The 14,680-nt window shown below is 40.9% G+C and overlaps 2 protein-coding genes across 5 annotated transcripts in view; one reads left to right on the plus strand and one right to left on the minus strand.

Annotated features, from left to right (window-relative positions):
* Nucleotides 1-6,402, plus strand: part of ckap5 (cytoskeleton associated protein 5) — a 33,083-nt gene extending 26,681 nt beyond the window's left edge. For 3 of the 4 annotated variants that reach the window (XM_074676769.1, XM_074676772.1, XM_074676773.1), the window contains 7 exons: nucleotides 589-664; nucleotides 764-952; nucleotides 1,065-1,187; nucleotides 1,318-1,401; nucleotides 2,066-2,225; nucleotides 2,313-2,434; nucleotides 4,405-6,402. In XM_074676769.1, the coding sequence (XP_074532870.1) occupies nucleotides 589-664; nucleotides 764-952; nucleotides 1,065-1,187; nucleotides 1,318-1,401; nucleotides 2,066-2,225; nucleotides 2,313-2,434; nucleotides 4,405-4,668 (1,018 nt within the window). In that variant the 3' untranslated portion in view covers nucleotides 4,669-6,402. The remainder of the gene's footprint in view (nucleotides 1-588; nucleotides 665-763; nucleotides 953-1,064; nucleotides 1,188-1,317; nucleotides 1,402-2,065; nucleotides 2,226-2,312; nucleotides 2,435-4,404) is intronic. The other variant, XM_074676771.1, reaches the window with a different exon arrangement.
* Nucleotides 6,403-8,750: 2,348 nt separating this feature from the next.
* On the minus strand, nucleotides 8,751-14,551 carry LOC141795961 (homeobox protein DBX1-B-like). Its single transcript, XM_074676774.1, has 4 exons — nucleotides 13,970-14,551; nucleotides 13,636-13,719; nucleotides 9,401-9,606; nucleotides 8,751-9,136 (listed from the first exon to the last, which is right to left on the minus strand). Exons 1-4 carry the CDS (start codon nucleotides 14,334-14,336, stop codon nucleotides 8,822-8,824), a joined length of 972 nt encoding a protein of 323 aa, XP_074532875.1. The 5' UTR covers nucleotides 14,337-14,551; the 3' UTR covers nucleotides 8,751-8,821.
* Nucleotides 14,552-14,680: the final 129 nt, after the last annotated feature.

The following is a 14,680-nucleotide window of genomic DNA, read 5'->3' on the forward strand; positions in this document are numbered from 1 at the left end:
GTAAAACTGAAAATACTTCACTTTTCTTTGATCCAAGACTTGAATAAAGTGTTTTGTACATAGTTCCTCACAGTTTTTAGCCTTTAGCCCTGGTTCTCCTGACCTCATAGAAATGTAGAACTTCATATTGCAGTGAAAATTGAGTCCACATTGAGTAAAAATGTGACAGAAGCAAAAACCTTCCTAAAAATCCAATCAGCGTATTTTAGGTGCAGGACTGTGTAGATTATGTAAAGATAGAACCATAAAACTTTTTTCATGTGTTCCTTATGCCTCAGGGTACCTAAAAATGTGTTGTAAATACTCCCACCTTAATTTTAAATGTTTTTTAATGTCTTTAATGTAATCTAATGTCCTGGAATTCAAATTCTTTATTTTGGGACCTTAAGCAGATATAAGATTAAAATGCGACTAATTAGATTAATTAATTACAAATCCTGTAACTAATTAGACCAATTTTTTTAATCGCCTGACAGCACTCATTTGAACACTTTTAATAGTTTCTCTTGAAGAAAGTTTGACAAACCAAACACATGTTCCTTTTTCCCCCTCACCCGTTTAATGAATGCCGGTCTTTCTCCTCTGCAGTGCTCTGCTGGTTTTGCTTCAAGACAGTTTGGTCACAACAGCTGGTCCCCCTATGTTTGTTGACCTGGTCATGAAGGTAAAGAGTGTTACAGAAAACCGGACACAGATCTGTCTGGTGTCTGAGCATGTGTATTAATGTCTGTCTGTTTCTGTGTGTGTGTGTGTCCCATGACAGTGTATCTGGAGGATGATCCGCTATCTCCCAGAAACCATCAACAGCATCAACCTGGACCGAATCTTACTGGACGTCCACAACTTCATGAAGGTTTTCCCCAAAGAGAAACTCAAGCAGCTCAAGAGCGACGTCCCACACAGAACCCTGAAGACTCTGTTGCACACACTCTGCAAGCTCACTGGTGCCAAGGTAACATGCACACACACACACCAGTGCCTCTCATTTAGCTGTGATATATTTATGCATTTTGTTGTGTTTTCTGAGTCTTAATGTCTTTTTCCATGAACGTGATGATGAACAGATCCTGGACCACCTCTCAATGATCGAAAATCGTAACGAGTCGGAGTTGGAGGCACATCTGAGGCGAGTGGTCAAACAGTCTGGAAACCTGTCAGGACACAAGAGTGACCGTGGCAATGAGAAGGTGCGCACGTTGAGCCGATCAAACCAGATACACTCCGAACACACTTTTACCTTTAATTCATCTGCAATAAAATACTATAAGGTCTCTGTTCTGGATAACCCAACAGCTCCCCACATTGTTTTGTCCCCAGGAGGATCGTATGTCAAAGGCCAAGGTCAGCGACATCCTGTCTGAAATCTTCAAGAAGATCGGCTCCAAGGAAAACACTAAAGAGGTCAGCTTCAACCTGAGATTCTTCTCTGTTTTTTTTTTTGTTTCTGCTTAAAACCTGAAGTTCTCGTTGAGGCCTGAGCAGCGATGCCTGCAAGGACCTAATTGTATCTGCTAGGATTAGAGGCAGGAGGCCTCGGTTGACATGATTTAGGGGATGAAAGGATTTGAACAGGGTGCATCCCATGCATTCTCTCACTCGTGTTTTTCATCTTCATCACAATCCCCTCGACCAAATATGCATGGAAAGTTGTATGAATGAGAAGGTAGAGAGACTGAAGAGACATTTTTTTGTTTTTGCTTTTTCATCTCTCTATCAATCTCTAGAATCTGCCGTCAAAAATGCTTGCATGTTGCTCCTCTGAATCTCCTTCGACTCTCTTCCTGATCTTGTTTCCTCTGAGCCACGTTAAGAACTTGGGGATACTCAGTGATGTAATAAGCCTTAAGGTCTTCTAGTTTGACCCAAGGTCAAGTTTATAATATGGGATACTGTGGAAGAGTGACTGCATTACATGTTGTCTTTAATGTGAAAATCAAGCTGACAGTTTTGATTGCTTGCTGTGCTTCTTGCAGCTTCAATTACTTTTTGGATCTCACAAACAATAACCAAAAGGTGAATCCTGGAAACATGAGTGTATGAATAATGTGTCTGGTCTTGCTTTTAGGGCTTGACAGAGTTGTATGAATACAAACAGAAGTACTCTGACGCAGACGTGGAGCCCTACCTCAAAAACACATCGCAGTTCTTCCAGAGCTACGTCGAGCGAGGCCTTCGTATGATCGAGTCTGAAAGAGAGGGCAAGGCTCGCATCCAGACCTCAGCAGGTAAAGCTCTCAGCCTTCTACTGTGGCATCCTTTAGAGTGAAGGCAGGAGTACACGGTTTCATCCCCGGGTCTGTTTGTCTCTGCAGTGATTCCTCAGCACGGCGTGGACTCAGGTCTGAGCAGCACCAACGAAGAGCTGAAACCAGCTGTTTATTATGAGAGACTGAAGATCCTCAGACAGAGACAAGGCCTGGAGAACAATGCAAGGGTGAGTCCATGCACACTTTTACAGCCTTCACATGACAGGATCAGCTCTCATAACCTTAAAAAAACTGATGTGTCCACTCAAAAGTGCTTTTTATACCAAAAATAGAGTCAATTCCAAAAGTCTGGCACAAGAACAACCGATTGTCAGGGTGAAATTTTCGACTTAAAAAAAAATCTTTGCTTGTTATCAGCTCAGTGTCCTAGATCAGGGTGTCCGCGCATCCTTGAAAAGTATTAAAAAGTCTTCAATACATGTATCTAAAATTAAGGCCTTAACAAGTCTGAAATTCATTAAAAATATCATATGCTGGTGTTAAATATATTACTTCTTAAATTTTTTGAGGCAGGACTATTTAATGTTACTGACATCTAGAGAGTTTTTTTTTCTATGTAGGCTGCAGTCTGAACTTTTATCTGCTTTGTAAAATCCGCTCTGTGTTCAGGGCTTTTGTTGTGGTAGTGAGCATCAGCATGCACTGCCTGTCATGTCTGGACTTTTACTTTGGGCTCTTTGTGCAATTTATTTACTCGACCTATGAAAGAAGTAGCAGAGAATAACATTTCGTAAGATGATGTAGCATTTCAGTTTCACCACATGCAGGCAGAGGAGACAGTCATCGAACCGACACACTTTGTTTGGAATAATTCAGACAACAGGTGATACAACACATTATCCACACAGAGCACTGCAAGACATATAACAGCTTTTAACTGGAGCATTTGACAACATAATTCTTACATGGTATATTAGCTTAACGAGCTAGCGCTAGTTTCCTTTTTTACTGTTAAGGACTGAGCTGAGTCAGAGTTATAAAACACAATACTGCATAAGTTATGTCCAGATGCTGGAAAAAAGCCCTCTTCTACTTAATAAAAATATACCTATTGTCCACTGAATTTATAGAAATCCTTCTGTTTGTTTTCTAGTTTATTTCTTAGATTTATAATGTAAAATAGAATGAAGACAGTATTTGTCAAAATTAGGGATGCACGATATTGGATTTTTGCTGATATGCCGATATATCGAAACCCCTTTTGGCCAATACCTATACCGATAATCACAAGTTTGTTTGTTTTTTTCACTGTAAAGAAAGCTAAGTCTATCCTGTACTGGCATTTATATGTTACTCTAATTGTGACGGTCTTATTTGTTTAAGAAACACACATAAAACAAGACAACAAACTTTTGAATTTACCATAAATAAGAAATGAATCATTTTTCAAACTTGCATTTGAAAAGTTGCATTTGATTATTTTAGAGCTACTGTAACAACCTGGTGACAGACACAGAGCTCTGCAGTGCAAAAAAATGAAGTGCTATATTTTATTTAAGGAGCTTATTTTTCAGATGGAAAATAATAATAATCCTAATTGAACAGCACCTTATCGGCTGTGCATATCGGCAGGAATTTTCATATCTGCCGATACCGATAAACGTGTTTTTAAGCTTTTATCAGCCGATATCGATACTGTGCCGATAATATCGTGCATCCCTAGTCAAAATATCTTCCTCTGGGAAGGTATCCATCTACAGTTCAGGAAAAAGACTTAGCTTCAACTGTAGAAATCACAATAAAATAGGGAACACACAGATGTGTTTTAAATATATATAAAGTTATTATTTATATTTCGATAAAGCTCACATCTGTCAGCCCAAACCTTCAGCTTTAAAAAAGAAAAACATGTCAGTTTTATTCCTAAAATGAAAAAAAAAAAAGTTATTTTCTTTCTCTAGGAATATATTTTCAGTCTTTTTTGGTAGTTTTTGTTTGTTTGTTTTTTTTGCCTTTATCCCTGTGATATAAAGTATCTGCATGCTAGATAGCCAGTCTAGGACTGATGCTGAACTCCGCAAATTCATTGAGAGTTGGCGTGTAGGAAAAAGGGGAGAGTGGGAAGAGTGTGACATGAGACGGAGCCTCAGGTTGGACTCAAACCCAGACTAACTACTCTTCCCCTCTCCACCTGCAGCAGGGTGTTGTTGGAGGCGAGGACGAGCCTCAGCACCGATCTCCCATCTCCTCCCTGCTCTCCTCCAAGCCATCAGTGGCCTCCTCCACCGACATGCTCCACAGTAAGCTGTCTCAGCTCAAAGAGTCTCGAGAGCTGTACCAGCAGGAGCACAACGCACACTCCCATTCCCCGACGCACGGACACACGCGCTCCGCCTCTCCCGCAGCCAACCTGGACGACCTGAAGAAACGTCTGGAGAGAATAAAGAGCAACCGGCAGTGAGGGGTACAGCGTCACCACTTCATCTCATCTGCAAAAAAAGCCTACGGAGTTCAGCATCATCCTTTTTAACTCCCCTGTGTTCATTTTCATGTTCTGCTGATAGATGGAGGTAGACAGCACACATTTCATTCAATAAACCAGGTAGCAACAGATGAAACACACCCTCGAGTTTGAACCTGACTCCACCCACTGTGCCTGTACCTTAGTAGAAATCAAACCCACCCTAATCTGATTGTATAGTTCAGTACATTCAGATTGAACTGAGGCTGTGACTGGGATTTTTAGCACGCACTCTCACACACACGCACACACGCACATACACAGCAGGACCCATTTTTAGCTGATATTTAAACTCACACACATCATGTTTGTTTGTATCGACCATCAGAAGAGATGAACCCAGAGTGAGTCGTGATGTGTATCAACTGTAGTTCTCAGTGTGTACAGTTTCATCCCAGCCTCCACTTCACCTCCACCTCCACTGTATTATAATGACATAGTGAACCTAGCCCTCTCCTCCTATTCCTCTCTGTTTTAGTATCACATCACAAAAAATGTTTGTACATATTTAAAGGCTGTTAACCACTTAACCGTTATGAAGAGCTTCTCTTGTGGTTGCAGGGGAAAAAAACGACTGACGGGCTGTTTGTCCCTGTTTAACCATGACGTACCATGTCACTGCTGCTGTGTTAGGAAGGAGAAACACTGCTGTAAATATCTGTGTGAATGCAGTGTGTGACTGCCCTCTTGTGGCTGAAGCTGGTATCAGTGATTGCAGCTGAAGCCTTGAAGTGTGGTGCTTGGCTGTACCGCTGCTCTGTACAAGCTGGGCTTGAAGCTCCAGCGCTCGCTCAGATAAACAAAGTGTCTGTTTTCTGTCAATTTCAGACACTTTGGGCCACATAAAGTTAAAACTGCATTTACACAGTGATTTCCAAGCCCTCTGTCTTCTTCCTGCTGATAAAGCTGTAAAAGCCACGGCTGTATTCAGTCAAAGTCACACACTGAGTCTGCTCATTTTTATCCTGAGAGCGTTTCGTGGCCTTTTTGTATTTGGTTGCTCAGTCAGGCGTTTTTAGTCCTTCTGGTTGAATTATGTGGCGTTAAAACTTGTGCTGTTATCACTTTGAGGCATAAACCTCGGGCACATGTTTAAACGCAACAAAATTCGTCTTTGAAGAGCAACCAGATTAAAACTGCTGCTTCACAGGAAAAGTGGCACAAGCAGCTGTTGCTTTACAGCGAGTCAGGACAGAGCATCTGTGCGCTCTTACCACAGGAAGTGAAGACCAAGCAGAGGCGTACAAAGGTGTTTGAGCTGGATTGTGTTGTGGGTCTACATTGGGCTGTAAATACTGTACTTACTGTCTTTCATTAACACCTCCTCTCTTCAGTTATTTAACAGCAGCCACTCTGTTGTGTTTGTAGGCTTTAAAGAGCATGGCATGAAGTCAGTGGTTGTTTTTATTTTCTCATGTAAATAAAGTTTGCGTTAATAAAACCTCTCTTTAAGTCGTTGTTTTTCGCACCAAGACAACGATGACAGTGAAGATGATGATGATGATGGTCATGGCTCATCTGCTTCGTAGCTGAATGTTGAGTAAAGAAAAATAAATAACATTGTTTTTGTATTTAATTCAGATGTCAGTACTCGTCTTTCATTGTTGCTCTCCAGCTTCCCTTGTATAATCCATAGTGGAAAATGGCAATAAAGTCTTGTTTTTTTTAACAATCCATCTTTGAGTTTGCATGAAGTTTCTCTATCCTGAGCTACGTAATCTGAAACTGCAGTATTTTGTTGTTTCTTCATGCACTGTATGACTTTGATCCATGAGCAGGGTCTTCTGGCCTCTGGTCTGTTGCAGCTGTTTATGAATTTATTCCATAAACCCCAGAGAAGAAAAATGTTTTAGATTGATTTACGAATCATTTTCCGGTACCCAGAATTTGCATTGTGCTGTTGTGCTCTCCCCAACAAACACTGGTGAGATCACATGATTCATTCATAAGTGCAGGGTACAGAATACTGTAATAACACTGATGCCCTCTCCTGGAAGGGGCTGAGCGCCTGCTCTGCATGTGGAAACTTAAATCTGCTGTGCCACCTTTCATCTTAACAAAAAAAAAAGATGAAATATTATAGATTCATGTCTGGTATATCACTGCTTTTATACAACATATCCACTTTTACATATTGAAACAAAATCTGGTCCATCAATCAAGCTTGACTCATGGCACAATTTTTTTAAGGCACTGTTGCCTTAGATGTTGCCCCATCTAGGGATGGCCAAGACAAACTTGATATATTAAAGCAGCCCCGAGGACAAACAAATGGGCTAAGTGAAACCAAATAGCACCACCTGATGGAGTTTGAGCACACAAGCTCTGAGCCAAGAGGAAAACACCACACCACAGGAAATAAGATCTGTTTTTCAAAATAATAACTAAGTCATCACCAACCCCCAATTACAGAAATTAGACCAAAATAAAATATTACCATCAGTGGAAGTTGGAAACTCAATTAACCAACAAATTAGAATGATATAACTTATTAAAGAGAGAATTTAAATATACAGGTGAGTAAACAGTTGTCAAAGAGCCCTTAAAGCAGGATTAAGCAACCTTTGCCACTTAAAAATACACTCATGCCCAAAGTGCCAATACTTACCTCCTTCATAAAATCATCGGCAGTCTATTGGAAAGTCTCCTTTATGTATTTCCTGTCAGTGAATGCTACGCAGTGACAAAAGGTAAACCTTCCCTCTGTTGCTTGGTTTTTAACAGAAAGTTTTGAATGTGATGCTCTGTTTAGCATACTATGCTACCACTTCTTTTGTGTTTGGTCCCCAACATAGCTGCAGAATTGATGTCCGACATACCACACTTTCACAGCTAAGGGTGCTTATTGCCCAGTCTCTGTCAATCTCTTTCAATAAACCCACACTCCCTTTGTCCAACTATGTTGGAAAGAAGGATTGGACCTTGGTTTGTTTGCCATGATAACACCACTAAATGGATGCGATTGCGAGCTAACAGACTGACCTCCCAAGAGATTTGTGGGGACACACTTGCAAGTCACAGTCGTGCACTCGTAATGTCATGATTCAAATTTGTTATTTAACATTATTTGTTTGATTTTTACATACGAATATTTATAATGTGCTCATTTTCTTGAGAAGTGTTCAATAGAATACAATACAATATACTTTTTTATTATTTATTTATTTATTTTGTCCTCTCATTCATTGTAATTATTCTCTGCGTGCCAACAGAAATAGCCTCACGTGCCAGCTATGGCACCAGTGCCCTAAGTTGCCTACCCCTGCCTTAAAGAGACACACTCACTAAATACTGACTCTGATCATAAACTGGTTGTGAAACTGGTTAGTTTGTTTAAATCAGTGGTTAGAGAGATCTCAGAGAGTCTGTAGGCTTTGTAACACAGGACGGGTAGAGACTGAGATCCATTTCCTCTTCACCTGTCCAAATTTTGAAAACATTAGAGACTTGTTTTTCCCCAAATTTACAAATGTATGCTCTGATTTTTTAATCTCCCTGAAGAGGAACAGATCTAGAGGATTCTGGGTGAAGAGAGCCCTACTGTTTAGCTGTCAGCCAAATATGTGACAGCTTGTCACCAAGTTACACAGGAGGCTTCTGTGAAAACAGTTAATAATGAGTTATTAGGTAAAAAAACAACAACAACAACAAAAAAACGTCTATGTAAACATCATTTTTTCTTTTTACTTTATTTGATTTATTTTTGACTGATGTTCTTTTTTTTCTCTTAATAAAATTTGTTTGATTGCTGATGTTTTCTAAACCCTTTTATTTGTACACTGGCCTTGACAACATGTTTAAAAAAAACACCAAGAGAGGGTAACATTTCCAAAATTATTATATCAAGATTTATTAGAAAATATAAAGAATACAATATGTATGAAAAACTATTTTATATTTAATGTTTTGAACATTTCAATCTTGAAATATCTAACAGAGCTCAGTATACCTCTTTTATTGAATCTAGATACACTGAACTACATGTGAAAGTCATATAAACAACACTGTACAGAAACATGGTGCTGAGACAACACAGCTGTTTAAAGATTCAAGAGCTTCTGATATTTACACGAAACCCACAGCGTCCACTTCTTTATGAGACGGTGATTTCTTCACTGTCTGACTCAGACTGTTTGCTCCACTCTGATGGAGAGGAGGGATGGTGATGATGAGGATGATGCTGCTGGTGTTGTTGGTGACGATGTGTCTCCTGGCTGTCCTTCAGTGCTTGGCCTGTGGGTGCAGTCCTGTCCAGCCCCTGGCAGAAAGTGCTGCCTACGTCAGTGAGGTCTGGGTGGGGGTTTGTTTTGGTGGGGAGGGTCTGTTGGCGACAGCCTCCGGTCGACAGCAGCTCTCTCTCTTTGGAGTTTCTCCACTTCATCCTGCGGTTCTGAAACCAGATCTTCACCTTCAGAAAGAAAAAAATAAACTTCAGTACGTGGAGTCGCTGGGAGCCTGGTCTCAGCTGTTCCGGTTAATCACAGATCAGCTAAAAAAATAGTTATTTTCAAATAGAGACTTTTTTCTACACGTGTTTCACTGGTTTGTCAAAGTGTTTAGTAGATTTTCAGCTGGCAGTCGTGTTACAGGCTGATTTTTCCTCTGCCAACTAATTCAAAAAGCAAAGTTTAAGCAAAAACAGCCATATGTAACAATAATGCTCGGCATGTACCTGGGAGTCTTTCAGTCCCAGTTTGCTCGCGAGTTTCTTCCTGTCTGGTTTGCTGATGTATTTCTGCTTCTGGAAAGTTCTCTCCAGCGCCTTCCTCTGGAGGTCTGAGAACACAGCCCGCCGCAGCATGCCTCTCCTGGGCTTCCCTCTGGGGGCCAGAGGCCAGGAAAATGTCCCCGGGACAGGAATCACAGAGGAGGAGGAGGCTGGAGGGACAAAACATAGTCATGTTAAATTTAGAATATTTAAAAGGTTTCAAAAAGCCACTGATTTGACTACTGATTTTGACAAACATATGATGAGGTCAGTAAGTGATGGATGGTGAATAATCTTTTATTCTGCAATTAACTTGTTAGGTTTTTAAAGGGGACATATCATGCTTGTTTCTCCTTTTCACTATGCCAGACTAGGATGCCTGTAAAGCATTTCTGTCCTCAGTACAAGTCATTTAGTTCCTTCATTGCCCCTACAATAGAGTTCTCAATATCTTCATTTTAGGCCATTCTGAAGATCTTGTTAAAACGCTCCGTTTGGAGAATGACCTCCAGTAACCTCGCAACGTCACAGCCCTTTGTGCTCTGATTGGTCAGTTCTATCAGAGGGGCGGAGGGGGTAGAGCCAGGGGGGGGTTTTTGCAGCATGGCAGTATTTACAAAATCGCCACATTGAATGGAGCAGACCGAGCGAGTTTGCTGTTTGCCAAAACTTCACCATAAGGCATTGATAGCACTAATAAAATGGCAGAGTGTAGGATATGTCCTTTTGTATTGGACCCCGAGTCAGACTCCGGACGGTTCTGCAGCTCAGGAGGAAGAAAATCCGCCTCGACACAGATCACCTCAGGACACTTCAGTGTGGTGAGTCAAACCGGTACTTTTACTTTTTACACAGTAGAAACTTAAAACTAAGCAACAGTTTTTGCCTAATGTCCAGACAAACATCTTATCTCAGGATATTTTGGACCTAAGAACTGAATTGAAGTCAACACACTAATATGTTTTACCTGCTGTGATCCTGTGATGGAATTTACAAAACTGTCTCAGTCCATATTTGAAAAATTACACCCTTAGTATTTCCTTTTTTGGGTTTGTTTTTTTTTTGGATTTAATATCTGTGACATCCTCAACTTGTTTCTGATGGAGGATTTTGATGCCTGTTGTTGACAGGGGCCATATTGGGAATACTGAAGTCAACCTAGATTTGAGTTTGGCTGAGGTAAAGGGGGTGGGCCTTTTGACTCTTTGAAGACAGCCACAGGGTGCCCACCTGTCAGTCAAGTCAGCCATAGCCTTATATGGGCAAAACTCAGAAGTTTAACAACTCCACAAAGAACTTGTGTTAGAAAATAAGTCACTTCCAGCACAGTGTGTGCAACAGAGTGCTCAGACCCAAAGTGTTTTGTTAAATCAAGGATATATTTGTTAAATTTTGCTGTAAAAATCAGCTTTATGGCGTGTGTGTGTGTGTGTGTGTGTGTGTGGCGCAATCAAGACAGTTATCTCATGTGTGTTGTTACACAGACTGCATGTTTGAGGTACTTCTTTGAATGATGATGAATGATCAGCTGCCTAAATATCTTTTTAACAATGTTGTTGTGTATTAAAAGTGAAGATTTCAAACAGCTTTTCCTGAATATATACACATAAATTTGCACTTAGAGACTCAAGGTCTTCTAGGTGGAATCTGATGTTTTGGCAGATTTCCTTTCCAAAAACCTGATGCGAGTATTTTGTGAGTATTTAATTTTGGACTAAGTGTATGTGAGTTTTTCGTATTTGCATCAAAGCTGTTGGGGAGGGAGTTTATCAAAAGATAAAAAGTTTATCTTTCATTTATAAAAAGCCTCATTCAGAGAAACTTTGCCCACTTTGATGTTTTAGAGCATTCCCAGAAGAGCATCACTCACACGCAGGCTCCCCGATGCCGCCCATAATATACTTGTTCTGCCTGAAATTTGGTGTTTAAAAGCCCAATTTGTCGGCCAGTGGAAACAGAGCCTATGCTAATGAGACGGGCTCTCCAAAGCAGCGCTCACACTGCCTCTAATGAAGCATGAAGAGGGATTGTATGGGCTGCAAATGCACAGAGAAAGGTGATTGTGTTGTAATGAATTGAGTGGAAAAGGCCGTCGACAGGCCAGTATATTACAGAGCCATTAAAGACAGGTCAGTATAATGTAGAGCTGCTGGAGAGTCTTCACTTCAGCTTCAGAGGCCACAGAGAGCTCTGACACACACACACACACACACACACACACACACACACACACACACACACACACACACACACACACACACACACACACAAATGTGGTCACCTTAACAGCTCCTGTTTGACTTGTTGATCTGAAGGCTATGCTTGAAGTTAAAATGAAACTGTATCCAGATCCTAATTGTAGATTTAGAGGAGACCTTGTAAAACTTTCATGGAATGTGTGTGTGTGTGTGTGTGTGTGTGTGTGTGTGTGTGTGTGTGTGTGTGTGTGTGTGTGTGTGTGTGTGTGTGTGGTTTCAGCTCCGTTTGGTCATGGTGCTGGGAGCTTTGTGGGCAGGCAGAAGGGGCTTGGTGGGAAAACGAAGGCGGTGTGAAGAGGCGCTGAGTTCCCGAGCTGGGAAGATGCCCGCCTCACATTTAGACCATGACAAACGGCACTAATAGGTTGAGAGCGTGACGAACTGGACTAATTTGTAGATTAGGACAACTGGTGCTAATGTCAGCAGTCAGTACGCCGCCTAAATAGGCCTTCAAATTGGCAGAGCTGATTCAGAGGCTGACCGGGAGGGATTCCCATCGTAAGGAGACCCCAGCGTCTACACGAGCTGGTGAAATGTGTTTTCACGGTTAACTTCAGAAAATGAAAAATAAAAACTTGAGTTTGAGACCTGCAACAACTATGGAGTCTTGTTGTCACTCGTCTAACTGAGACAAACTATTGTCTAGATCTTTGTAACTGAGAGGATGACTTTAGGGTCTAGGTAAAAATTAGAGCAGAATTCAGACTGGAGCTACATTCTGCTCACAGCTACTGGGATTAAAAGTGTATTAAAAAGCCAAAACAGTGTTTGAAGGAAATTCAGCCATGTGCATGATCCTGTGCTTCCTGTTTCACAGAACTACAACTTCTATGTGACCAAAGTTTTACAGATGCAATCCTCACCACACTTTATAAGGATATTAGTTGGAGTTGCTTAGTTGAAAATCTGTGAATCCTATTTGCAAGTTTTGGGCATCATGGAAACAAGTAAGAATAATTTTAATATTATTTTTCCATATATACCCAGATGTTTCCATACTCTTATGGTTATGAAGAGTTGCTCAAAAGATGTGCAAAAAGAATACAAATGTATTGGATAATATGTGTATGTGCAGGAATTAGCTTAGATGTTTAAATTGGGCCTGCCATGATAAACAGTTCAAGGCTTTCAGAGGTTCATGAAAGGAAGCCTGATTATTTAGTACCAAGTTTGGTGTGCTGGTTTTTCCAAGTGAAAAATTCTGTAAAACACTGACGCTAGAATCTCAGATCAACTTACACCATGAGGCCACCTCTGTTAAAAATGAGCTGAATTAGTCATATACATGTAAATAACTAAAACTGATGCATTAATCATCAGTTTGAATTTAAATCATTTGATGTGTGACATCATGCACATAGGACATAGAATCAAATATGGTAGCAAGATGAGTTTTATATTTTCGATAAAGCGTATTTCTTATTCCTACTTTTTTTTTTTTTTTTTTGGGGGGGGGGGGGGGGGGGGGGCAATTATGCGTCAAATATGGCATTACATTTAAATATGAGCTAGTAAATAAACAAAAATGTCATACCACTGACCAAAAATGCGTAGTGAGATCCTGATTTTTTTTTGTCCTGCAACATTTCAAAAGTCTACAGCTATGGTACAGACTGTGACTGTTAGGGATAAATGCATAAATCATGTAAAGTTATTTGACTAACTATAAAGACATATTTCCTAAAGAAATTGAAAACCACTGAGCTCTAAACATTTTTCTATATTGTTTTCTATCATTTTTTTTCTTAAAAAAAAAGAAAAAAAAGAATTGTGTTTAAAGTTGATGTAAATTGTGTGTTTCAAGAAATGCTATAATTTTTAGATGAGCATGTGGTGAAAGAGCATTCATTTTCTCTGACAGCAATTTGTGCTATTTAGCTGTGAATCAACAGCTCTGACCATATATGTTACTGAATATGGCACAGTGTTTAATCCACTTACCTGTGAAGTAAGAGGCTCTGATGAAGGGATGAAGACTTCCATCAAAAAAAGGCAAAGGGAACGACTTGGTCTGAACACTGTGGCCTGAGTAGCACAAAAAAAATATTGTTTTTTTTTCCACACAAGTGCTACATAATGGTCAAATAACCCTCAGATAATAATGGATTGAATTGATAATAGCAACAACATCAATAATAATAATAATAATAATAATAATAATAATAATAATAATAGGGTACAATGTTATTTGCCAATCAGTGTAAAACTATATATTAACAAAAGCTCTTGAGATAACAAAAAATACATAGGCACATTTTCCAATAAATCCACTCACCACTTCGTGTGGACGGGGCCAGTATCGCACTGACACCGAATTTGAGGTATCCCGTGTCAGGACAGGCGGTCTGCTGAGACCCGGGGCTGATGAGACTCGGCTGGCTGGGGCTCTGGAGCACTGACCGCTCTCTGCCGGGTCCCATTGCCCGAGGAGAGGCGCCCAGCCCGGGGCCGAGGGGGAACACCTCCCCAGGACTTCTGCACGAGACAGCCCGGTGTATGTAGCTGACAGGCTGGTTTAACCGGAGAAGGTCCTCAACCAGGAAGCCCGAGGGTAGAGAACGGGTCAGGGGCGAGGAGAGAGCCCCAGGACGCACTAAGGCCGGGCAGAGAGGAGGCGGTAGAGCGCTGCAGGGAAACATCATCGCTGGAGAAGTCTCCTCTCCTGTTCGCTGGATTTTACTTCAAGCTAAAACGAAAAAGGAACTCAATGCACACAAACTCACTGTGAGCTCTGTGCGCCCTGCAGGACAGGTTTTATACACCCCTACACTCAAACACACACTTCTGGACATGTGCACGCGCACAAGTTCAACTATCAGTAGAGCGCGAGGCTTCTCCGCGTGAAGCTGTTTCCAGACAGAGTTCAGGATGAGGGGATTGGCCAACGGTCCTCTCATTCATGTGTGATTGGAGCTCAGTCACACACGAGACTATTCCCTTGGCCCACTGGACTCATCTTTTTCACTGATCTGATCATGCGGAAGAA

Source organism: Halichoeres trimaculatus, unplaced genomic scaffold (assembly GCF_033239565.1).
Source record: "Halichoeres trimaculatus isolate MK-OKI-2021-1 unplaced genomic scaffold, fHalTri1.1 fHalTri1_scaffold_10, whole genome shotgun sequence".
Taxonomy (NCBI): Eukaryota; Metazoa; Chordata; class Actinopteri; order Labriformes; family Labridae; genus Halichoeres; species Halichoeres trimaculatus.

Coding starts and splice junctions, on each gene's coding strand:
- LOC141795961 (XM_074676774.1), bottom strand. CDS start 14,336: ATGATGTTTCCCTGCAGCGCTCTACCGCCTCCTCTCTGCCCGGCCTTA. Junction 9,607..13,635: donor CAGAGCCTCTTACTTCACAG/GTAAGTGGATTA, acceptor TTGTCCCTCCAG/CCTCCTCCTCCTCTGTGATT. Junction 9,137..9,400: donor TGGGACTGAAAGACTCCCAG/GTACATGCCGAG, acceptor TTCTTTCTGAAG/GTGAAGATCTGGTTTCAGAA.